This window comes from Lutra lutra, chromosome 7, assembly GCF_902655055.1.
Source record: "Lutra lutra chromosome 7, mLutLut1.2, whole genome shotgun sequence".
Lineage (NCBI taxonomy): Eukaryota > Metazoa > Chordata > Mammalia > Carnivora > Mustelidae > Lutra > Lutra lutra.
This window is the reverse complement of record NC_062284.1, coordinates 139,561,192-139,588,294: the sequence shown is the minus strand read 5'-3', so window position 1 is coordinate 139,588,294 and position 27,103 is coordinate 139,561,192. Positions and strand designations below refer to the sequence as shown.

The window sequence follows — 27,103 nt, the reverse complement described above, 5'->3', positions numbered from 1 at the left end:
CAAGGTAGACATATGTGTGCTGTGCTCCTTACTTTGCTCTGGTTTGGCAGCTCGCTGGTAGAACTTCAGTTCAGTAAAGAGAGGTCCGTTGTCACTGGGCTCCTTAAAACGTAAGAGGTTATTGGCGCTAGCAGTCATTAACATTATGGAATCATTTTCAATGAAACTTCAAAGAACACTAACATCAGTGTTTCTTTCCAATGTAATTGTGATACTTAAGTTTGTAACTATATTTATGGCACACACTCTTTTAAAACGTTTTAGATATTCTCAGAAGAGTCCGTGAATCTTATATTTTTCTCAAAGTCCATTTCTGTAAGTGATAAAATGTTCAAAATCAGATAAACAGCTCTGTCTTTGCAGAAGTTTAAGAAAAATCTTTAAACTCATTTTCATCTTTGTTAAGCTTTCTCTTAAGCAATGATTGGCAACCATGTGAACCAAGGGGCTACCAGATGTTTCTGAGATCCAATAAAATTCCAATACCTGACTTAACCAATTAGTGACAAAATCCAACACTTTTCCTGTTTCTCAGCACAGCTGTATCTAGTTGATCAGGACTGGCAGACACCAACCTTGTCACAAAGGGAATCTTCTGGAACTCCAGAGCCCCGAGCAAGCGCTGTCCACTCAGTGGCATCCCTTCCTTGCTGACACTGATTCCTGCCTTTTTCAAACTAAGGAGCCCCACGATTACCTTCCCACGTGAGAATTCAAAGTCAAGAGGAAACCAGGGCTCAGTAATAACTGTTTCCAACCAACTTTACCAGACTACATTCATTTTACATTTTAAAGGCTACTAACAGTTAAAATGATTTGTAAAGAATTATATATGCACAAAAAGGCACAGACAAACAAGAAATATCAGCCTGTTGGGAGTTTTGCGCCTTGTTAAATAGACATGGAAAGATAAAAAAGATATTACGATTTTGTGGACTTCTTAAATAGTAAATTATATCTGAATCAAAAGTGGTTTGGGGGCACCTGGGTGGCTCAGTGGGCTAAAACATCTGCCTTTGGCTCAGGTCGTGATCCCAAGGTCCTGGGATGGAGCCCCACATAGCATTGGGCTCTCTGCTCAGTGGGGAGTCTGCTTCCCTTCCCCTCTCTCTGCCTGCCTCTCTGCCTACCTATGATCTCGGTCTGTCAAATAAATAAATCAAATCTTTAAAAAAAAAAAAAAAGTGGTTTGTATATCATGTTGATCATTTCTGTTGGTATTATCTTGTTTATCAAGAACCCGAGAAAAATTCTGAAAAGCAGTGAAAACTTCGAACGAGGAAGCTAACATTTCTAAACGAATTATAGGGTTGCTTTTCCTTTAGGAAATGCAGGAAGAAAGTTATCTTGGACAGAACAGCCGTGTAGCTGGAGCTGCAAGGTCAGCAGAGCATTAGAAGAAATGACCATGAGGCCCACTAGCTTCAGGAATCCCCAGTTGAAGTGCGTATAGGAAGACGGGTCAGCCAATCTGCAAGGAGTCGGGCAGCACCTAGCTAAGAACAAGCAGTCAACAGCAAACAGGCGACACACGTAACCAACACGTGGACCAGAACCTGAAAATAAACGTGCCTTGTTCCAGGTGTACTTGTCAGCACAGCCTTGAAACAGAATGGTACACAGGGCTTGGCATCTCAACACCTCTTAAGAAACAGAAACTAACCAACACATAAGGTATGAATGCACGTCCCTCATCTTTGGACTCAGTACCTCAAGCTTCACCATAACCTGTGGCTCATTCCTTGGCATCGGGTGCTCTCTGGACAGACACCTGTCCCTGTTCAGGGCCCACAGCAGGCCCTCAGCAGGAGCAGCAGTCTCAGTGAAAGAAATGAAGAAAGTAGTGGAAATTCAAGAGAAGACGTTTTGGTGAAGTTACTCTCCAAAGGCTAACTTTTAGAATAGCTTATTAATATAATTCAGGTTTGAAAGGGGTTTTCCTAAGACAAATCCTGGCTTATTACCATCAGTATAAAATTCTGAATCATTCCGTTTCAACCTATGTCATATCAACTTTAATTTCCAAGCTTCCCTTTGGGCAATAATTTATTAAACTTATAATAATAAGAATCAACCTATATAAATCAGACTATTATAATGAAAGCCCCACTACAATGAAGGCTCTTTGAGCTCATTTCATACTTTTTTCTAATCCAATAAGGTTCCATTATAACAAAATAAAGGAGCTACTTCCTTGGCATTGCACTCTGGCCAAAGCTCGCTATTTCTGTGGAAGAAAATACCTTAACTCATAACTAAAATTTTATTAACATATTTCAAATCTAAAATACTTTGCCAACTCCATAATAGCCAAGATTTAGAAAAGAAATTGGGACTGACATTTTAACTAGAATATCACTAAACGTTTCTTTAAGACTTCTAAGTGTCAAAATGAAGATGACAACAGAAAAAAAATTAAAATGTGATATATTTCAATGGCACCCTCTAAAAGCAACTGGCTGCCATTTAAAAATGAAGCTGTATAAAGTTTCCCCTTCCTACCAAAAAATTATGATATATGAATTGAAAATTCAGGTCACTTCTCATAAAGTCAGTGAAAGAAATTAAACATCAGTCTGCAAACTTCTTGCCACGGAACTTTGAAACAAAGACTTTATGTCCGTTCAAAGTGACCAGGATATAAAGAACTGTTAGGGTACAAGACCCAAAAGTCCACCCTCCCCCTCAGTTCTGCTCTGAGCTCACTGACGTGACTGCAAAAGGGGAGTATAACTGAAAACTAATTTGTTATCAAGGCTGTTAACAAGAAAACACAAAAGAGTATTTTTTTTCTTCTTGCATTATCCAACTTATTACCAATTTCCCATTTCTCGGGGCACATCATCTTTCCTGAGATAAAATACAGACAGGGTGTCTCAGTTATCTAAAGGCAAAGAATACAAGTTTACCATCTCTGGTGACCTTAGCACCATGACTCTGAGGCTGCTCCCTAAGTCAATACAGAGTAAGGCCCTAAGCAAAACCAGAGCGGTCATTTGGTAGGAGAAAGAAAATACTTAGTATGTACCTAAACACCTATCTTGAATACGTCTGTCTTCACTTCATTTCCAGACCAAATGTAAGAATCTGCGGGTTAACCATCAGAGGCTCTTTCACGGAGCAGGGACACGTATTAGCAGCAGCCACGTCTTCTGACCAATCTTCCACCCAAAGGGGAAGCCCTAACAGAAGCACGGGGTACCTGCCGCCTCCACTGAATGAAAGGATCCCCAAAGGTACACATGAGCACGCATGATTCCACGGAAAATAATTAAGGTGCTCTGTGCACCACACTCTACCAGCGGTTCTCAACCTTGAGGCACAAAAGAATCCCTGGGGAGCTTTACTAAAAATACCAATAACCAGGCTCTGCATTCAGAGATTCTGATTATGGCGCACTACCACTGCGGTATAGTCACTCTACTTCTTAGTAGAGAACCACTGTTTGATTTGATATGCCACTGCATTATTAAGTCTAACTTCACGTTAAAAATCAACTTGCCTTCGACTATTTTTTTTAAGATTTATTTATTTATTTATATGAGAGAGAGAGAGAGAGAGAGAACTCATGCACCAAAGGAGAGGGAGAAGCAGACTCCCAGCTGAGCAGGAAGGTTATGCGGGCTCCATCCCAGGACCCCGAGATGATGACCCGAGCTGAAGGCAGACACTTAACCAAATGAGCCACCCAGGTGCCCCAGTCTTCCATTATTTTTTAAATAACATTTGCTAAGGTGATTTTTCTCCAAAGATAATATATGTGCTTATGTTAGAAAATTTGGAAATATTTTGACATATTTTCTTCACATATATGGCTATTTTATAAAATTACCTCCATACTACAATAGTTTTGTATTTTGCTTTTTTTTTTAATAATTACTTATGAAATGTCTCCAAAGAGTAGTACCCGTTCTTTGAAAATATGATTGTTAATAGACCCTAATGTTTTAAATGGCAAATGTTCATAAGCAGTTGATTTTCATACTGGAAAGACCTGACACTCATTTTACAGGTTTGTGTTTGACAAACCATTTCCACCTTTAATACTATAAAGCTCTGAGAGCAAAGACTTACAGAGTAGTTGTGGACAGAGTTACGTCACAGCACGTCACAAGTGAAGGCAAATGATGCTACTTGAAAAGACACAGACCGCAGACGAAAGTGGGTGGCCCCAAGAAATCAAAAGGTGCTGGTAAATTACGGTTACAAAGTTTTCAGAATAAAGCAGGCATTTATAAACGTCATAAAGAAAACAAGTTTACAACAAGAACAACAAAGTAAGTTTACAACAAAACAACTCGAAATCCAGCTAAGGAAAAAAACACTTACAAGATTAAAAGCAACTGTGGCCTGGGAAGGATATTAGCATCTGAAATGGTAAAATAAATGTAAACAGAATGAATGCTACTAGAATTTCAAGGAGTTCAGAGAGGATGAGGATCCGGAAAGGAATCAGCAATAGCAGCTACGGGGCTCTCCCTGAGAGAGAAAAGGGAACGTCAGTAACACTGATTTGTTTACGGCATTCTTCCAGGATCACAAACTACCACACTGAAAATGTTACTGAGATATTAAATGCAAAAGAGAAATTGACTGAATATTTATCATTGTCCTCATTACAAAGAGAAGGAGTAATACTAGACAATGGAAACAGAACTAAATTAGGAGACAGGAGAGATGCAGAGCGCTAAACTAGTTTTGATAACAAAAGGCTTTAAAATTAGAAATAGAGAGTAATTTACTACCTTTTTAAGCAGTTAGGAAATACTTGTTCCTACCCATTTTTTTCATAATTCTGTAAGTAAAACAGGTAGTACAAGTGACGTTACATTAAATAACAACTAAAAAATTTATAATGACCCATAATAAAAAAGAGCATCATCATTCTAAACTAAACCATGGCTGGGAGAATGTCGGGCTCTCCAAAAGAAAGACAGTGCCCCACCAGTCCCACGCATAAGGTGCGGCCCCGGCACTGTCCTTCCAACACATGGGGAGGGCAGTGCAGGTTAGCCAGCTGCAAGGTGGTCACAGCCAACCACATTTTTTGAACCTCAAGATTATGAGAAGTCATAGATATACAAGTGGACTTGCTCTCTTCTCACAATGGAAACTTCTTAAAGATCCTAAGAAGAAAGTAGTCTTGCCCTTAGATTTTTAATTTTAATCTGTCATATCAAAGGCAAATGCAGATAACATTCTGCGTTTCCATATAAACAACTCAATTTAATAGTAAGAATTTTCCTTCCTCTGATAGAGCAGCAAGTAAATATTTCAAAAGAAATATTAGTCCACAAAGAGAGAGAAAAATCCAAAATGAAAGGGCTTAAAGAAAAGCAAAATGCCAGGACACACCCATCAGGGTATCAACTTTACTTACAGGCCTGACAAGAGTAACTGGGAGCCAATTAGCCCCCTGCTGTAAACAAATGTAAAAACTGGACAAAAACAGATGGAATCACTCCTTTCAGACATTAGACAGAATAGGCGGTAGAGACTGTGACCTCTAAAAATTGGGAAACAAATCAGGGCATGTGGGTGGCCCAGACAGCTGAGCGGCCGACTCTTGGTTTCAGCTCAGGTGGCAGTCTCAGGGTCCCGAGACTGGGCCCGAGTCAGGCTCTGCGCTCAGCAGGGAGTCTGCTTGAGATTCTCTCCCTCTGGCCCTGCCTCCTGCTCGCACACACACTCTCTCTCGCTCTAGTAAATAAATAAGTAACATCTTAAAAAGGCGGGGGGGACCAACACAGTGAGCCCCAGGCCAGCCTCCGCTTTCCTCACAGAGGCACAAGGAGTAAAAAGGAGGCGATTCAGGGTTCTGCAGGGCAAAAAGGAGACCAGGCGCCAATAACCCTGATGCCAAAACCAAACAATGAGATTGGACATTTTTAAAATTTAGAAAAATTAGATAAAACAAAGACCAATATCCCTCACGAACGAAAATGGAAAATTTCTTAACAAAATACTGGCAAATCAATGCCAGCGTTACGTATAAAGTATAATACATCAGAACTCAGTGGCGTGTATGTTAAGAATACAAGTTTTACATTCAAATTACCAGTCGATATTACTGCCACATTAATGGAATGAAGGAGAGAAATCCTATGATCCACCTCAAAAGGTGCACAAAAAGCATTCAACTAACAAACAGGCAAACGACAAACAGGGAGAAAATATTCACAATGCACACATCTGGAATAGGACCTGCATCCAGAACAACTTTCTTACTACTCAATTATAACGAGTAAAACTACCTAGGTCTTTCAAGCAAACAAACAAAAGCTGAGGAGGCACTTCACAAAGGAAAATACATGAATGGCCAATAAGCACAATTACTTGGAAAAACTAATCAAAGTGAGCCATCAGATAAAAGTCTGAGACCTTCCTACACACGCAACATCACGGCGGCAAAACATTCCAACCCACCCGACAACCACACACTCTGGAGAATCTGGAGCAACCAGAACTCTCCTCCATCACTGGCGGATGCACAAAATGGCACAACCACTTGGGAAATCTGTCTGGTACTTTCTTATCGATTTAAATACACATCTTCCCTGTAAACCAGCAATTCTTCTTCCAGGTATTTATCCAAGAAAAATAAAAACCCTGTAGAAAAACTTTCATAAAAGCTTTATTTATAATAGCCAAAAACTGACAATCAACAGGAAATGGAAAAAAAAGACTATGTCTATATAATATTCTGACGAGTAAGACTGAATGAGTGACTGACATACCAACAATACGAATGAGCCTATTAAACATTCCGCAGAGCATGAGAAGTCAGAAACAAAACCGTATACCCTGTATAATACCATTTATATGATGTTCTAGACAAGACTAACTAATCCACAGCGCCAAAAAAAAAACCAAAAAACAAAACAAAACAAAATAAAACCTCAAAGGGTCCCTGAAGTAGGGGTCTAACCAAAAAAGGATATAAGAAATCTTTCTGGGTTGACAGAAATGCTGTGTATTTTGATATAGGTGGAAGCCGTACAGATATAGGCACTTGTCAAAAGTATTCAAATTATTTAATATATATTATGATTTTCCTTGTAAAAACTATGCCTTAATAAAAAAGTATTAAAAACGGGGCGCCTGGGTGGCTCAGTGGGTTAAGCCTCTGCCTTCAGCTCAGGTCATGATCTCAGGGTCCTGGGATCAAGCCCCGCATCGGGCTCTCTGCTCAGCAGGGAGCCTGCTTCCCTTCCTCTCTCTCTCTCTGCCTGCCTCTCTGCCTACTTGTGATCTCTGTCTGTGAAATAAATAAATAAAATCTTTAAAAAAAAAAAAGTATTAAAAACAATCACTAGAACAATTCAGGTCCAAAAGAGTTAATTCACAAGGGATCAAATATTTCCTCATTTAAAAGAATATGAAATAAACCAACACACAAAATTCCAGGATAATTCTAACTTCTGTAGCCCTTAGAAAAAAAGGACAAATGGGGAACTTATGATAGTAATTTGCCCCAATAACAGACCCTGTTATCTCTCCTATTATTTAACAAAAACATATTCTTCACACAAGTAAAGAACTTTAAGAGAAGAGTTAAAAATGGAAGTCTGTAAGCAGAAAGATGCATAATATATTCTTAACAAAAAACAGTAGTTAAATGCCTTTTAGTGCACCAGTGCATAAGCTGTATAAGTGTGTAAGTATGCTCATATCAGATGGGATGCTGTTAACCTTTACTCATTACAAACCAATTTCAACATTAGTTGAGCAAAAAGAAGGTTCAAAGTGATCACAATTAAATATATAATTTACTAAAATGGATGTGGAAGGGAAGAAAACTGGGAATAAAATGAAAAAAGACTGACCAAGTGGAAGTTCAGAAGCAAATGCTAGATAAAATACAGTAAAGTTTCATTAAAGTATTATGGTCTTGTGGGATATAAATAAGAAAGTATCTCATCTATTGTAAATACAGCTGAAATAATAAGAATGAGCTGAATATTTTTATTCTACATTTGTACACCTCCATACTTTCGTTCATTTTTTCCCCCAAATACTAGGATCACTCTAATTTAAAAGAGAGGAAATGGACTTTTTGAATTCAAATTATTTAAAACTATAAAGATACTTTTGTGTCTTATTAAACACTGTTAAAAACGTAGTACCTTATGGTTTAATTAATTCTAGTTATCAAAGAGGATATAAAATATCCTTTATCCTTATAAAATAAACACTACACCCATTCAACAAAAAAGAAAATCAGCTAAAATATTTTCTTACCACTTTTACAACACAAGGTGCATCGCTGCCCACCGATTTTGAAGAATTCATATCAGCTGTTTGAAAAAGTGACATACGTAATATCAGAACAAGAAGTAGCATTATTTTAATTAGTCTGTTACTAACCCTTTGTTAATCTTTCGGTTTGTATATCTTTAACTCCTTGATAGAATAAATTTCAGTTCCCAAGTATGTGTCTCAGCATATCATTACAGTATATTTCATCAATTTGAAGACTTTTTTTTCATGATTTAACATGTCTGAAATTGGAATGCATTTTTATAATTGCTGGTATCTTCAATACGATCATCAATTAAGTATGGAAAACTCTGAGTTAAAGATTTCCTTAATTTAAACGTACTCATGGTTTTTGATATGCTAATGTAGGTTGTGAAGTCCAAAGAGGATGATAACTGATGACATTTCTTAAATTTCACAAACCAAGGAACCTTCCTAAGAAGGGCGGGGGGGGGGGGGGGGGAGGTAAAAGGGAGCTAAAGTTTCAGAAGCACTAATTTGGGAGAGGAAATTCATCTGTATCAATAGTTAGGATGTTGGCACTAGAACTTTGAACTGCCAACCATAACTGTCACATGGCTGTCATTTTATTTCACGCAAATAAAGCACGGGTGCCCTGGAATCAGTATTCCAGTCAGGAATATAAGACTGCCCACATTCATGAACCATGTATTTTTACCAAGTACCTATGATATGCCAGTTTCTAGGGAACTGACTTAGTAACGAGCAGGAAGATATAATCGCTACTCTTATGAAGCTAACGTTTCAGTGGTAGGACACAGATCACAATTAAAATATAAAGAATGCTTGATGGTGTAGTAAGTGATACAGCGGGAAAACGAGGCAGGAAGATGTGCTGCAAGCTCCTAAGAGAAACGTGACAGGGTGTCCCTGGAGCTGATACCCTGTGACAGTGAGGTGACAATGAGGGAATAAGCTACATAAATACCTGGGAAGAATATTCCAGGCAAACCAGCACAAACACCCTGACATGGAAGCCTCTGCAAGTCTGAGGAAAGCAAGGAGGCCAAAGCAGCTGGAGAAAAGTAAGTGAGGTGGAAAGTAACAAGGGACAGATCAGAAAAGCCGCAGGGACCAAACACCAGCATGACAGGTGACATAAGGTTGTCACTATGACTGAGCTGGAGAGCCACGGGAAGGTTCTAGGAAGAGAACTGGCAAGATCAGACTTTGATTTAAGAATTCCTCAGGCTTCTTAGTGGAGAACGGAGTGCAGAGGGCAAGGGCAGAAGCAGGGAGGTCAGCCAGGCTATGACGAGACGTGGTAGCAGTCAAGGTGGTGGTAAGTGGTCACACTGTGGACATATGTTCAAAGAAGAGCCAACAGAATTTGTTGATAAACTGGATAGGAGGGCAAAAGGTAGAAAGGAGGTAAGGAGGGCTCCAGGTTTTTTACAGCCTAAGCAACTGGAAAGAGGAAGTTGCTACTTACTAGGATGGAGGAAGCCGCAGGAAGAGCTGGTGCTTTGGCGAGCCTTATGTCTGAGATGCTTAGTAAACATCCAAGTTCACGCGCTAAAGAGGCAGCTGATATACATGTCTTGAGTTCAGAAGAATGGCCCAAGTTGGAGAAATAAGTCTGAGAGTCACTGACATTGAAACACTAGTCATTTAAAGCCATGACTCTGGACGAGCCCCTAGGGCATGAGTGTACCAGAGAAAAGAAGAAACGCTAGGCCCGAGTCCTAAGGCACTCTCACATTAGATGTGAAGAGACGGAGAACGGCAAAGGAAAACAAGAAAGCACCAACCAACTGGGAACAGAAGGATTTTGAAGAAATGGCAGCTACAGTAGTTCAGAGAGAAGGAACACCAAGTCGCAAAAACAACTACCATGGGCAGATGGAAAGGTGTGAGTTCCAAGACACACCGTTCAGAGGCTGATTAGTAATACAGCAAGATTAGAACTTTTTAAATAAGCATTTAGTGTACAAAATAAGGATAGTATCCCAATAATACTGCACAGTTCAAATGAGGAAAGGGGGAAAAGGAAGCTTGATAATTCAAACATCGTGTTATAAAATATGCCAAGCACGAGGAACACAGTAAGAAGAGATGCCCTATTGCTGAGACGGAAAAGTAATTTCAACACACCGTGGAAAGGACTGTGAAAGGGCTGACACAAAGGGCCTATAAACTGACAGTACCCGCCCTAGCCTGAGCTTGGGAAAAATGAAACCAGAGAAGCATCACGTATGGAGATCAAGAGGCAAAGGGCAGCAGGACGGCCAAAGCGCAGACCCTGAGGGAATGCGAGGGATGAAGATTAAAGCTACGGAGGGACCAACAAGAGGGAGGGTCTCTATGCCATTCTCCTGTGTCTGCCACTTTATCTCCAGGGCCAGGGGGAGCCATTCCGGAAATTCAACTAGGCTAGGTCACTCAAGCCACAGCGTGGACAACGGGATGCAAAGGGACAAGACCCAGCAGAGAAGAGTCACTGCCGCAGTGAGGATCCAAACGAGCCTGAAAATGAGCGGCACCAGGGCAGGTTTACACAGTATCTTTAAAATCTAAACCACAATACTGCAGATATATCACCTTCTTTTTCTACTGTGACTAAATGAACTTTTTGTCCATTCCTGTGTCATTGATACATTTTTGCCAAATCATACAGTATTAAGTTGAATGTACATAATTAGGAACCTCTCCCAACTGAGAAACTATTTTGAGAATTGGTTACACTTACCAAGATATATACAACCGAAGCCGCCCTGGCCAATGGGAGAGCCCAGCTTCCACTCCTTCTTCGTCATGTCAGTGATTACCTCCCCAGGGGCAAAGTTTTCCGCAAGTCGTCTCTTTCCAGGGCCCTGTCTTCCAGCTTGACCAGCTTTTACACGAGGCATTTTCACTATAAAACGAAAGAAAGCGACACTCAGAATTACAATCCTCGAAGTGCTGAAAACGTTTTCCACTAAGGAACGCTCTGTGCTACGAAGGCGCTTTTCAAATGTGGAAGAGGACGTACGACACGAGAGCAGCTACTTTATACACAGCCCCCGACCCATCCTCACATTCCGTGAAGACCACATCATCATCCCACTTCACAGATGAGGAAATGGAGACTCGGCAAAGCTTAGCAAGCTGTCCGAGGCTATGCACCTAGGAGGTGTCAAAGCAATAGAAATCTGCTCTGAGGACTAACCTGGCTCCACAGCCTCAACGCCGTGGGCCACCGTTACAAGTCACCACAGTGGAGGAGAGGACGTTCCAGAACAGCGACAAGGGAATGGTGGCTGTCTGGTCATTTGGCTTCACAGAAAAGGCAAAGCTGGCGACACCCAGCGCTCCAGGCTTCCCTTCTCACCCCTATGCTTTTGGCAGTGAATCTGGATTCACCTTTCTCACTCACAGCCAAGTTGAACGTAACATTGAGAGAAAGCAGTGTGCTGTAGTGAAAACCGCCCCGGGCTAGAATCAAAAGCCTCAGATTCCGGTGCAGCTATGACACCAGTTAGTCTGGTGACCGTAACCAAGTCACTTCTCTCTGGGCTTTAACTGCCCTGAGACGTAGCTTACCTCACTGAGAGAAAGCACTGGGGGGTGGACGAGGAGGGCTCAAACTCTCAGCTCTACAACTACTAATTGAAAAAGATTTAAAACAAATTCTCTCTCGAGGACACCTGGGTGGCTCAGACGATTAAGCACCTGCATTTGGCACAGGTCATAATCCCAGAGTCCTGGGATCAAGGCCCGCGGTTGTCCGGCTCTCTGCTCAGGGGGGAGCCTGCTTCTCTCTGTGCCTCTGCCCCTTCTCCCTCTCGTGCTGTCTCTCACTCTCTCTTTCTCTCTCAAATAAATAAATAATTTGAAACAAATACTTTCTCAGAGGCTATAGTCTGCAACACCTGACATGGCTCTTCAGGTGAAAGACAGGTTTGTTAAGACCGGACAACTTACACTATGTAAGGTGGTTTGCTTTGGAGGCTGGATACCCTAAGTACATACACACAATGCTAGATGCGGATTTTTGTTAGCAAATATCCACCCACTATCACACCACATACATAAACTCCATACATGCAAATGCTCTTTATTAACTTATTGGGGATTTTTAAATTTAATTTTTCCTATAGAATGCCAATCCTCCTTCATTGTCGAAATCTTCTCTAACAAATAATAAATAATAAATCTTCAAAATAAATGAGTGTGGCTATTATTTCTTCCTATCAAACAGCTCTCTTAATGTGTATTTTTAATCACTGTAAAATCTTCCTGAATGGAGTTTCAGTGTAAACCACAACAGACCAGACTCAGTACACCAGACAAGGTGAGTTTTATAGCTATGGTTGTAGACTGAGTGCAAGAAATGACCAAGACCCAAAAAAAAAAGAACAAACCAAGGCATAGCACTTCTAAATACCAAAATGGATGCCTTCTGAATTTACCCCACTGTAACAAATCATCAGAGTAATCTCCTATTTGATGATTTCCTTATAGAAGCTAAGACAATTTAAAGTGAGTTAAAAAAAAAAAAAAAAAAAAACTTTTCCTCTTTCTGTAACTCAAGAGAGTAACCATACTATCTTTTGGGTTCTACTGGAATTTCTTTCCCAAAGTGACCATATTTCAAGAACTATGCTAGCTCACCTTCCACTCAATATAAATTGTAATCAACAAAAAGTGTGTTTTTCCTCCAAATTAAGTGGTTAGCTTTTACTCTGAGTTTTATTCCTACAGCCTACTTGTAACAATTAATGCAGTCTGGAATAACTTTTCCTCCTTCCTGAAAGTGGTCCCACAGTCAGCCGTCACTGTGAGTCTGCCGAATCCCTGAACACACCATGGCGTCCAAAGTCTCGCTGCCACTGAAGACGGTAGGGCTGGCTGTGCACACGTCTAATCTCCCTAGATTTCCCCCGTAAAGCCAAACAGGACAACTGGAGAGCAGGAGTCAAACCCAGTGGACAGCAACCACAACAAAACTAGGCGACACTATTCCCTACAAAACTGCAAAATGGGAGTGGGTGAAGAGGTCACTTAGAGCAAGATGACCTACGTGCTACTGGCAGCGGTGAGGGAAGCAGCAGAAGCAAAGGGTGGTGTCTCTGGTGAATTTGAGAATCCCCAAGTGACCCCAAGTCACTTCTCAGAAGCACAGAGAGAACGTAGGAACAGTAGCTGAAGCCGAAGCCGGGAAGTGCCGTGCTCACTCCAGCCCTGAGTTCTCCAGCCCTGAGCTTGTGTGGGGCTCTGCTGGAGGGGTTGGAGCACGCTGGCCTCCACAGCTCGCAGGACCAACCAGTGGAAAAGCTCTCAGGTCAAAACCTCCCCGGGTGGGTGAGAAAGGGCTGGGAACGGAATCCAAAATGAGCATCACAAAGATAATACAAAGAAAGGAAAAAGAAGGTTCAAATACAAAGGTAGATATGTCAAGTTAGCCTCCATGTTTTGGAACACTACACCAAAACAAAACAGAACAAAACAGAAGAGGAGGTTCTAGAAAATTACATTAGGTCAACTTGAACTATACCATCTAGAACTAATCGCACATAAAAGAAAAATAACTGCTTGAAGAACTCAGCAACAGAAAAGGAACAAAACCTAGTCTGTGCAAACGGAAGTTTTTAAAAAGTTCCTGCAGAAAAATACATAAAACAGGCTTGCCAAAAAGTCGAGAGTTCTGAACCAATATTTCAATACAAACTTAAAAATTTTATATAGAAAGATTAACAGATCAGAATTAGGAAAACTCAGAGACTAAGCGGTAGAAGGAAATAACTAAAGTCACAATCATTTAAGAGATGAAAACTAAACTAGAAGGAACATCAGACTGAAGGCAATTGAAACACAGTGACTTAATAGATAGAAAGTGAAAAGGAAAAAATTCTAAAAATCAAAAAGGGTGAAAAAGATAAACATTTCAAGAGAAAATCATAGATTCAGAAAGCAGAAAAAGAAAAGCCAGTGAACATATAACAAAGAAAATCAAAGCAAGAGAACAAAATACTAAAAATGCTTTAATCTAAGAAGACTTTCCTAAACTTAAAAAACAAAATAAAAAAGAAAAACTACAAAATGAAAGCTCATTATCTCACACCATACACAGAGAAATCAGCCCAGGACAACCCACGCTCTGATACCACCTCATAAAATTACAGAACTCCATGGAAAAGAAATATTCTTTGAGCATCCAGGCCAAAAACAGATCTTTTATAAGGAAAATAAATCAGACTGTCATCACTCTGACAGCGACACTTATGCCAGAAAAGAAAGGGGAAGTAACATAGTTAAGACAAAGAAAACAAGAACCGAAGATTTTATACGCAGTCAAATTTCAAGTATAAAGACCAGAGCGTTCTCAACATAGAAAAAGAGAATTAAGAATCCATCAGAGAACAAGCCTTAGGTATCCGAAATGCCTAAAGAGACGTCACCATAGGAACTGGTAGTGAGCAGTAAGCAGACACTGATTTGTAGAATGAGACTCAACAAGGACTGTGAGAAGAGGACGGAATACTTAATGGGTATATGCTCTGACGAAGTAGATACAGTACGACTGTAAAAAATGGGAGAACATATGCCAAAAAAACCCAACTCTCCAATAATCACACCGTAAGTGATACTTGGTTTTGTAAACGAAGGTTACTGTACACGTATCTGTGCAATAATGCAAGTGAATAATTCCGTGATATTTTAATTCAGTCACCCCCTTGTGTCCTTAGAAATCGAGATTCAAATACAAAAGAAAGGGGAAAGAAATGAAAGAAGAGTGAAAGCTAAAAATGCTTTATTCGGAAATATTTTTAATTCAGAAGTTATTTTATCTTTTAAAAAAGCACACATGCACAAGCACACCACGCACACGTGCACACACACACCGCTTTCCACTTCCCAGCCCGAGCCACAAAAAGAGCTTAGAAACAAATAACCAACCTAGTAGTAATGAGTACCTCTAGTATACAAATTGTATTCTTAAAACTACAGTTTCTTGTAAAAGAAACCAGATTGTTTGAAGAGAGGACTGATTCCAGATGTGAAACCAGAAACGTACAAGACAGACTTGGAACATCTTGTCATTTCTAGGTGTCAAGGAAGCTATCAAAAACTACTAGAGTGATGTCAGATATGTCTAAGAAGCCAACTTAGGTGTTTCCACTGACCAAAGATGGGCCAATTTGAGTCAATAAAGATAATAACCTCTATGGATTAAAACACATAAAATGGAAGTAAATCCAAAGGTTTGTAATAGCCAGAAAACCTAAGTGGTCACCACCAGAGAATAAAAGGAAACCACTCAATTTTGAAAGCTGCTTAAAAAAAAAAAAAAAAAAGAAAGAAAGAAAGAAAAGAAAAGAAAAAAGGAAGGAGGGAAAAGAATCAAGCACTTACCCTCTTTCTTACATGAATTGTACCACTGCGTAACCAAATATTAGATGAAGAGAAAAATCTTATGGAAAAATTTCAGCTAATAAATGAATAAGGATGGTTTTAGGTTAACACATTTCTACCTCCTAATAAATTAATGGATCCAGACACTGAGCACTGATAGTTACTAACATCAAAATATGAGAAATGTCCAGACATTATACGGCTCCTGATAAAAGACCACGCCATTACCTATGAAGTAATCTTGCCAAAAAAGAAAAATAAAAAATTAATAGACTCCGAATCTGATCAAGCCTGGTCCTGATTCACAGGATATGAAAAGAACAGTAGAACATGATAAACTATAGCACAGGAATGCAGTCAGCAAAGTCCCAAGGATGAGAAACCCTAGAGTACATATAATCCCATTTCTTCAGCAGATAAAAGAAAAAAAAGAAGAGATGGGAGAGAAGAGAGCCAGATGCGGAAAGACTTGAAAGAACACAGCCAAAACAAAACAAAATCAGGCAAATCTGTACCACGGTGCTTCAGGATGCACATTTGCGTGGTAAACCGATAAAGAAAAGGAAGTGATTGCCATAAAAGACAGAAGTTACTTTCAGGAAGTATAAGAAGTTGTGATGGGGACAGGCCAGTGGTTCTATTTCATGACATGGGTGGTGGTTCTAATAGTACCTTATAATTCATTAAGTCTGTATCTGCTTAATAAGGTCTTCTGTATTGTGAAATATTTTATGGTTTTAAGCATTAAAAAACTGCTGTTCCTATAATTAACAATTATCAAGGGACCAAAACTGAGAATCTTTTCATATTTTATGAGCTTGTCCAATCAGACAGACACACACATCCAAGCAGTCCTAAGTAAAATCTGTACCTCATTTTCTAAGAACTATCGGTTGCCTTTTGCTTTTTTATTTATAGGCACTTCTTATATATTCTCTAGTGAAGAAATTGGCTCTTGATATTGCAAATAGTCTTCCCTGTTTGTCTTTTGATATTGTTTATTTTTAGCTTTTGGACTTTATGTCATCCTTGGAAAGTCCCCACCCAAATTATTCTTTGCAAATATCATGTCTTCTTTTAGTTATTGTACGGCTTATTACGGTTTAGTTATTTTGCAGTTTATTTCATATTTTGCTGGTAAAATTTTGATTTGTTTACACTTATACTGGTATAAGATAATCAGAGGTAGGAATCCTGGATTTTCCAAATGGTTATCCAGTTTCTTTTCTTTTCCTCGGTCACGCATGCATATTAGGGAGATCCACAGGGTTCGAGGAACTTAAAAATACTATACGGCCTAAGTAAACTAAGGACAAAAAAAGCTCATACATAGTTATTATTTTTTTCTTTCTTTCTCTTTTTTCATATAAAGTTGTTCTGCCAATACCCATTTCCTGTTCTTCTAAACAAAGGCTTACTGGTTGTGCCTCAACCGGCTGTGTTCCACTCGCTCTGAAGAACACCCCTCTGCCGCCAGCTTGGTCCAAGATCTGGGTCTCAGCCCCAAGCGCACCCCCTTTCCACATCCTGCCACACCCCCATTTGACTGGCACAGCGTTTGGCCACCCCTCTGATTTCCTGGTTCAGGGTCACAGAAGCCTCTTAGTTTCAGAGAATATGAGAGCTGTGTTTCTCAATCTCCTTGTTCCTTTTCAGGTGATTTCTGAAAAGAAAAAAGTTTTAAGTATTAAAACCAGATGCCCCTGCTCAAAAACTATTAAGTTTTACAACCATGAGCATTTGCCTCAGTTCCTTAGTGACTTTCCTAAAGAACTTACAACACTAATTTGAATTCTACAATCACCTCAATACATTACAGGTTCCTTTTTTTTTTATAATTTTTTTTAAAGATTTTTATTTATTTATTTGACAGAGAGAGAGATCACAAGTAGGCAGAGAGTCAGGCAGAGAGAGAGAGGGAGAAGCAGGCTCCCCGCTGAGCAGAGAGCCCGATGTGGGGCTCGATCCCAGGACCCTGGGATCATGACCTGAGCTGAAGGCAGAGGCTTTAACCCACTGAGCCACCCAGGCACCCCATTACAGGTTCCTTCTAATGATGAAGCCCGTATCTACATCAGGTTCCTACTAAACAATACGCTGGAGGGCACAAACCTCAACCAGATTCAACCCTTCGGCATCACTATCTGCCCACTCAGAACAAAGCAAATCCACTATCGTGGTAGCTTACAGGAGGTTTCAAAGAGAAGGAAAACTTCACTGTCACAAAATCCATTACATAATCTGACCATTTCTCTTCCCAGTGATATTAAATGAAATGCAGATGCAAGTGAAAAGCATATCAAGATGCAAATCAGCACTGCCCTTTGCTGAAATCACTCACTGCCATATTCTGTATTAGCATATCCACCAAAATTTAATTGTAAACAGAGTAATTATGGTACTAAAGTTATTAAATACACAAAGCAAGCTTGGAACTATACATATTCAAATAGAATTTCAGTGGCAGATCAACTTTTATATCTGAAACAATACCCTAATTAATAGTCAGCTCTGATAATAAAATGGTCCTGTTTCTCAGATAACATTCCCCAAAAAGTTCTGCTGTGAATATTAAAATAAAGTTTTGTGAAGAGTTTTTTTTTTTTTTAATTTCAATAGCTATATTTATCACAATATGGTACTGTATTTAGACAACTGACATTTTTCAAGTCCTGGATTCCAATCTGAAATTTTCAAGACAGAAAAAAAGCTTGAATGGATCGAAAAGTACCACTTAGACTTGATGAGCTCTACAAATTCATCCGATCCAAACTGGGAATTTACAGGGCAGCAACAGAGCCTGCCATACATGGACGACTAGTCATTCGTTCCCTTACAACAGATATGCACGGAAGCCCCCCTGGGGCGGTGGGCGGGGGGGGGGGGGGGGGGGGGGGGTGTCACACACTTTTACAGAATCTTTAAATCATAAGTTTCTCTGATATGTTTCTAAACTGCATGGAGACACACTGACTCAGGGATAATTCTGAACAAACTGCACTATGCACTATTCCATCCATTAACATGGTACCTAAGGACTCAGACTCTTCTCTCCACTCAGCGGTATAAAGCTTTTTCTCACCCTCCCCCATCTACACTGACTCAAGTCTTTTCCAAACCCAAAGAGCTCTCTCTTCTTCAATCAGATCTGATCTCTGAAGTTTCAGGACTGTTGTCACCTCTTCTTTTTTGTAATAAATGTTCTGCAAGTTTCTAAGCTCCCTGGGTACAAGAACTATCTTCCAACACATGCAGTAGGTAGGAATTCAATAAATGTGTCAAATTAAACAGCAAAAAGGTTTTTCTTCTCAAGTATCTGATGTCTAACTTTATGCTTACTGTACCTCCCTCAACTGCAATGGACACTGTCCTCCTCCTACAAGCCTGGCAGCGAACAGCTCTTCCCACTCCCTCCAATGACTATGCCAACACTGCTTATGTTCCTCATAACCATCTTCCCCTCTCTTAACTCACAAATTTCAACAGACAACCTCATCTCCCAGTTCAGAGAGAAAACTGAAGCTTTAAGTAGGAATTCTTTTATCTTTCTAAGACCAAAACCTGCGTACCACCTGCACCCACATCAAGCCCACCTGGGCATTCCTCTGTATCTTCCGTCCCCCCATCACAATTCAGGGAAGCTCTGTTCCTCTACCAAATATCAGGCCCTTCACCTCTGTCTTGTATCCCATCCCCCCAGCCTTCTTAGGTCTTACACTATTAATTAGTCTCTCCCCATTATCATCCCAACTTTCCTCTTCCTCTCATGCAAATGTCTCAGTGATCATGTGGCCCTACTACCATCTCTGCTCTCCTCCCTGGGGCCAAACATCGATCCCTGCAGACTTTGTCTTCAGGATCCGACTCTGTCTTCAGGATCCGCTCCTACTGCGGATCTACTGCGGATCCTACTACTACTCCTACTCCTCAGTGCTAAGGGCACTGAGTGCAAATGACACAGCACCTCCCATCTGCCTGCTCAGGAGGTGTGACACTGTAGTTCATTCTTTCCTTCTGGAAACATTCTCTTCCTTTGCTTCACAACACAATACTATCCTGGGGCTCGTTCTATGGTTTAGGTCACTCACAGTCTAGGTAATTTGGGAAACACAACAATGAGTAACAGCCTGTTTTTTCAGGGAGTTTGTCCCGCTTGTTCACATACAGTTTTCCAGGAGGAATCGTGTTAAAAAAGCAGACCACCTACACTTCCCCAGCTTACACCAAAGTACACATTTTATAATGTGAAAGTAAATTACATAAAAGAAAAAACATGTTACTCAATAAACTGAAGATCTTAGAAATCAAATTAAGGCTTTGAAATTAAGATGGAGGCATATACAAAAACAGAACTGGTTGATACGCCTTCCCTGTAAGCTAACAGATCTCAAGAAAACACTTTATGGTCTCAAAGAGAGTCGCACACCCATGTTCACAGCAGCACTACCGACAAGAGCTAAGGAAGCAACCCAAGTGTCTGTGGGCAGGTGAATAAACAAGGTGTGGTGTGTACATACATTGTGGTATTATTCAGCCTTAAAAAGGAAGGACATTCTGACACCTGCGACAGTAAGGGTGAAATCTTGAAGACGTTATGCTAAGTGAAATAAGCCCGTCCCCAAAAGACGAATATCGTAGGATTCCACTAATACGAGGTATCTTACAGAAGTCAAATGTACAGAAACAGAAAATAGAATGGTTGCCAAGGCTGAGGGGAGGGGGAAGAAGGGAGCTATTGTTTAATGGGTACAGTTTCCAATTTGCAAGATAAAGAGAGTTCAGGAGACTGGTTACACAAGAGTGTGAACATACCTAACACTATTGAACTGTACACTAAAAAACAGGATGGTAAATTTTGTGATTCTATGTTGTTATTTTCCTCCCACAATTAAAAAAAAAGAGTGAAGAGTTTATAGACATAAAAGGTAAAACAGACATAGTACAACCCCAATATATTCTTGGAGACTATGAAATCACCCTTCCCCTGCATGTGCACACTCAGAATTGGAAAAGCATTACAAGTGGTGTTATTTCAAAGGTTGTCCTTACAGATGCTAATTATAGGCCTATCGCCCTTTATTGCACTTTGCTTTATTACACTTCAGGGATACTGTGTTTTTTTACAAATTGAAGGTTTGTGGCAACCTTCGGCAGAGCAAGTCTATTTGCACCATTTTTCCAACAGCATTTCCTCACTTCATGTCTCTTGTGTAATCTTGGAATTTTCGCAGTATTTCAAACTTTTTCATTATTATTTTACTTATTATCTGTGATCAGTGATTACAACTCACTGAAAGTTCAGATGATAGCATTTTTTAGCAATAAGGTTTTTTAATTAAAGTATATAATTGTTTTTTATCCATAATGCTATTGCACACTTAAAACACTACAGAACAGTGTAAATGTAACATTTATATTTGCACTAAGAAACCAAGATACTCATTTGACTTGCCTTACCATAACACTCACTTGATTGTGGTGGTCTAGAACCGAACCTACAGTATTTCCAAGGTATGCCTGTAGCGAAATCTACTAGTTACCACAATAGTAAATAAAGGCTAACTGCGAATTATATGAATTTGTTATATGAATTGCATTGATTCATTCACTCACTTAACAAATATTTATTGAATATATGCCATGTGCCAAGCACTGCTCTCGATGCTTACTTGACCTCAAGGAACAAAACAAAGGTCCTACTCTTTTTTTTTTTAATTTTTTTTTTAATTTATTTGACACAGAGAGAGATCACAAGTAGGCAGAGAGGCAGGCAGAGAGAGAGAGGGCAGCAGGCTCCCCGCTGAGCAGAGAGCTCGACACAGGGCTTGATCCCAGGGCGATGGGATCATGACCTGAGCCGAAGGCAGAGGCTTTAACCCACTGAGCCACCCAGGCACCCCAGAGGTCCTGTTCTTTTGACACATATTCTAGCAGAAGGACAGACAGAAAGAAAGGGAAAGGGAAAGGAAGGAAAGGAAGACAGACAGACATAATGGGTAAACTATATAATATTTTATAAAATGTAGGTACTGTGCTTTAGAGGGGAAAAAAAGGAAAGGAAAGTAACAGAGATCAGGAGGGTAGAGGACAGGGAGAGCAGGATGGCGTGGGGCACGTGAGCCTCACTGAGAAGGTAGGTGAGATCTGAGCAGACTCACAGGTGGTATAACTGGAAGGATATTGTGGGCAGAGGGACAAGCAGTGCAAAGATCTTAAGGTAAGAGCACACCACACGAACGAAGAAGGATTCTGGTGTGGCTTACGTGGGAACAGGGGAGGTGGTGGGGGGAGGGGACAGCCAGGTAACATGGGAGCAACGCTTCCAACAGAGCCCTGCAGTCCACTTCAGGACTCTGACTTTAGCAAAAGGGGAAACGTACTTCTTCAAGATTTGGGGACATGTATTATGCTTGTACTTTAATTCACAATACTTCAATCAAAATAAAAATTATATTCTGAACACGAGTCAAGAATTCTCTCATTGACCTATTTCTCACCGAAGTTTTCATATGTTTGATAGTTTTTGCTAATGTGTTATTCCATTCTCAGAATCCACTCTATCCATAGGCTAAACTATGTAAGCCTGATAGAAATTCAAAATCTTAGTGCCTCTGTCACTAATGTCACCTCAGGTAGGAATGGGTTTATAACGGATCAGCTTCCATTCCTAAAAAGTAGAGCCTAGGACAAAGCCCTAGTTTCCCCTTAACTTTAACATTAAGTAACTTACTAGTGCTATTAGAGTAAATGGTTTGTAACTTTTTGGCAGGAAATATAAAAATTTTTACCATGCTACACCTCCTAATTTCAAATAAAAATAAGACTGAGCTCCATGAACTTCTGTACCACTCTAATGCGTAGCGCCTGCTTCCCTAATTCACCTGGTTGACAAGTATTTATGTCGCGCACACTCTGTGCCAGGAACTGTTCTAGAACACAAGGATAAAGCAGTGAACAGAACAGATAAAAATTCCTGCCCTCGGGGCGCCTGGGTGGCTCAGAGGGGTAAGCCTCTGCCTTCGGCTCAGGTCATGATCTCAGGGTCCTGGGATGGAGCCTTGCATCGGGCTCTCTGCTCGGCAGGAAGCCTGCTTCCCCCTCTCTCTCTGCCGGCCTCTCTGCCTCCCTGTGATCTCTGTCTGTCAAATAAATAAATAAAATCTTTTTTTAAAAATCCAGCCCTCATTAAGCTTTTTTAAATTTAAGATAACTTGTTAAATATTAAAACATGCTCAGTGTCCAATGGTAATAAGTGCTAAGGGGAAAAAAAAAAAAAAAAAAAAGCAAGGAGAGGGGATGAGGGAGGGGGGTGAAATTTAAAAGATGATCTGGTAAACCCTTAGGAGAAAATGACACTTGGGCGAAGACCTGCAACACAGTGAGGGAAGCTGGCCATGCAGTGATCTAGAGGAAGAACAGCCCACACAGAGGGAGCAGCAAGTGCAAAGGCCCTAAGGCAAGAGTATGACCAGCTTGTTCTGGAAGCCAAAGTAGCAGGGAGGTGGGGTAGCTGCAAAAGAAACCGCCATGGGACAGCATTAGCTGATGTCACAGATATACAAGGGCACAGGGTTGGCGGTCACACCCAACACACAGGCCACTCACTGTAACGACACCCACTTTAGCTCTCAGGGAGATGGGAAATCCAGGGAAGGTTTTGCGCAGAGAAGTGGCATGCTCTGGCTTACGTTTTCCAAAGGCTCGCTCTGGTGAATCCATCAAACAGATGAGGAGGGGGCAAAGCAGAAACAGCTACCACTTATTACAATGGTGTTGCTCCTGGAAAAACCAATAACTGCATTAATCCTTCCTGGATAATAAGGATCTCAATTTTTTAAACACTGCACTTACTTTTAACCACCAAACAGAGGGGTCCAGAATAACCTAGGACGTTTTTTAGATTTTTTTAAACTTTACACCAGCTACCAGCCCCCAACCCTCAAACAAGTCTTCAGTGCCAAGTAGAAACAATTGATATTAGTGACAGATGGTCTAGGAAACATGCTAATCATCTCTTACTCTATATTTTCTAAAGCTCGATCTTTACAACAAAGTATTCACCAGAATATCAAATATCTCAACTCCTTTATTCCAAAGGCATTTACAAAACACCTCCAAAACTGATGTGTGGAGCTGGAAATGCACATGGATAAAATGCAACCTTTGGCCTCAAGAAGCTGCACTTAGTTTCATGCAGAAACACCTTCATACAGTTAGGATTTTTCTATCATCAGCTTTAAACAAGGATCAATAAAAAGCCCTCCAGGTAAAGAATGTTTCTGAATCCTCTGATAAAACTATTTATTAGAGACAGTGAGCAGTCGTAGACATCTACAGAACCAAACTCTGTTGGTTTCAGGGCAGGGAGAAAGTACCTCTTCCAGTAGGGTACAAGTTTTTAAGACAGCAAGAGCTCTAAAACCTGTTTTCTCATTTTTCCAACTAGTGCCAGCAAGTTCAGAGTAAAATTATAAACTCCAATTACGTAAGTATCACTGTCTGAGGGAGTAGCTCTCAGTCCTGGCTACGCATGGTAATTACCAGCAGAACTCTGAAACCAGAAAGGCCCTCTTCCTCAAGAGCCCTGGTGAGTCCGTGAGTAGAAATGCCCCACAGAGGAGGTGATGCACAGACTGGACCACCGATCTAGATACGCCGGCACGTGTTCCTTTCTTCATTCAGTCACTCATTTTCAACATACTAGGCTCTGTTACACACAACTCTACCGTATTAGAGGATGTCAATAAAGGCTCCCTCTAGTTCATTTCAGAAGTTGGAAAAAAAATACAAATTAGTGAATGAAGGACTCAAGAGGAGCTCCCCAAAAGACCACCCTTTTCCCATCCCATCGCATCCCAAATCAAAGATCACTCATTTACACTTCAAACTTAGTTGGGATTAAAAAGTAATTACATGTTTTGGTATAAATGGCTTCCCGCCAAACTACAGAAAGTCAAAGAATAAAAGCAAACAGATAATCAGTCAACAAAGAACTTCATCACCTCTTTTGCTAAATTACTTCAGGAACAATTTCAAAGCAATATATTTAAAGACAATTCTCTTACAAATGAGCCACCTAATCAGAATTTGATTAATACATTTGATTACCATGAAGAAATCATCTAAAAACTAAAATACAGCATCTTGAGTTTATATAGCCCCTTCCCAATCATACCAATGGTCTTCATATACTTACTTTTTTTATTCCCACAAATCCTATGGCTGAGACTGAACTGTAAGGATATCCATGGAATAAAATTATACTTATTACCAATACCATTTAACATAAAAACCTGCGACAAAGAAAAGCTCATTGTTGAGTTCCTATTAGGGACACTCAATCAATCAGTCCCCAGGTCTCACTCTGAGAACTAGGCATATCAACTTAAGTTGCAAAAGGATTCACGGCTATATGGTATCTGTAAGGACATTAAAAAAACAAGAGTCAATTACAGCAAAACAATCCATGAGCATACAGAAGTGAACCTCCAGAGATAATGATCCTATAAATTCATAGACTTATTCCTGAAAAACATTAAGCTAAACTCAAACTGTGACACCATCTTTGGAAGCAATTGTCACACTAGTCAGGTTTTCACACCTACGCTGGAAAGAACTAGGTGAAGACTCACGCTTCTAATTCTGAGAAAGAAAGTGGGTATTTTCAGAGAAGAAAAATTTCTTCCTAGTCAGAATGTTTTCCACTTGTATTGAGAAACTGATTTACATTACACTATAACATTTTTTGGTATAGCAAATGTTTAAAATACAGTATATCAAGTGTACTTCCTCAACTTTTATTTCCTTTAAATGATTTCTAGAAGTTCTAAAAGAGGAGCACTAACTGCAGAATTAATTTTCAAGCGAGAATACACAGGATGGTCCAATTCCAAACACAAGCTCAGGAAGCCTTGCTGTCAACACTTTCCCGGAAAAGCAAAGGATCTAGTGAGGTCTCGCTATGTATCTCTCCTTCTACTTTAGATGTGCTGGTTAGAAGATCCTTCCCTGGAGTCCTAAGAGGTCTCCAGGAACCAATCATGAAGAAGACTTTACAGTAACATTCGTTCATCCTACAGAGAGCAGATGCTGGGAATGTCCTGCTCTGCCCACAATAAAGCATGGCATCTAAGAGGGGAGCAAGTGTGAAGATGCTGACTTCAAAGGTAGGTGACCCATAGGCCCTACGAAAGGAACTAAAAGGAATGCTTCCATATGTTAAGCAAACACTGAAACTGTTCTAAAATTGGAAAGATTGAACTATACTGTTTATACACCACTTAGCATGTTTGGGAGTTTTGTAAATGATAGATTTCCCATTAGTTCTCTGATCTGGGGGCAAAATTAACAACCAAGCTTTGTTTAGAGTTAATTCACTGGATGTTCACATTTAAATCTACACAGGATAGCAACTGCACAACATTTTTCCTTATATATTCTTGCAGCAGGGCTTAAGGGGAGAATAGCTCTAAGTACTCAGAAAGGAAATTAGGATGGCCGAACAGTACAAGCGTATCAGAAGTACGGTCCGGTCGTTAAAAAGTCCTCATGAAAACATAAAAGAAAACCTTTAAAGACTCCCAGAGACAAGAAGGTTTTCTGAGACAACAAAATAAAAGTCAAGCCATAAAGAAAACTTATACATTTGACAAAATAAAAATACTCCACAGGTTAAAAATAGCATAAACAAACCTGAAAGACATATGAAATCTGTAAAACATGAAAAAAGGCTAACTTTCTTAGTATTTAAAGATTCCTTTCTAAAGAAAAAAAAAGACAAAAATCCAAGAGAAAAATGGAGAAGTGAGGTGCAGACGGAAATTCACAGAAAAACAAATACAAAAGGCTTCTAGAAACTCCTTACTATGAGAATTTTCAAATTCATACAAAGCAGAGAAGGTGTATGATAAACTCCCGTATACACGTCACCCAGTTTCAACAACTAAACCCACACAGCCAATCTGTTTCTTCCCTTTACCCAATCCACTTGCCCCTCCAGACAGTTTCAAAGTAAACCCCACACATTACATCGTTTCATACACAAATTCTTCTAAGTTACTTTTTAAAAATATAGTCAATAAATATCTTCACACCTAACAAAATTAACAATCATTCTGTAATATCATCTACTACCAAGTTCAAAGACTCTCTAATTGTCTCAAGAAGTGTCTTTTTTTTTTTTTTAAGATTTTATTTATTTATTTGACAGACAGAGATCACAAGCAGGCAGAGAGGCAGGCAGAGGGGGAGGGGGAAGCAGGCTCCCCACTAAGCAGAGAGCCTGATGCAGGGCTCGAACCCAGGACCCTGAGATCATGACCTGAGCCGAAGGCAGAGGCTTAACCCACTGAGCCCCCCAGGCGCCCCAAGCACTTAGAGCTTATTTTTTACTTGCCACATCTGGCAAACGAGTCTTTCAATCTCTTTAATGGACAAATGCCACCTCCCTCTTTTATTTTTTTTTCCTTCCCTTGTCATTTGTTTTGTA

The 27,103-nt window shown here is 40.1% G+C and overlaps 1 protein-coding gene across 5 annotated transcripts in view; it reads right to left on the bottom strand.

Annotated features, from left to right (window-relative positions):
* Positions 1–27,103, bottom strand: part of VRK1 (VRK serine/threonine kinase 1) — a 74,722-nt gene that overhangs the window by 28,191 nt on the left and 19,428 nt on the right. For 2 of the 5 annotated variants that reach the window (XM_047736205.1, XM_047736201.1), the window contains exons 1-4: positions 23,304–23,349; positions 10,970–11,134; positions 8,242–8,297; positions 33–102 (exon numbers count right to left, since the gene is read on the bottom strand). In XM_047736205.1, coding sequence (XP_047592161.1) covers positions 33–102; positions 8,242–8,297; positions 10,970–11,134; positions 23,304–23,334 — 322 coding nt within the window. In that variant the 5' untranslated portion in view covers positions 23,335–23,349. Of the gene's footprint in view, positions 1–32; positions 103–8,241; positions 8,298–10,969; positions 11,135–11,428; positions 11,655–23,303; positions 23,350–27,103 lie in introns of those variants that run through there. The other 3 variants (XM_047736202.1, XM_047736204.1, XM_047736203.1) reach the window with 2 other exon arrangements.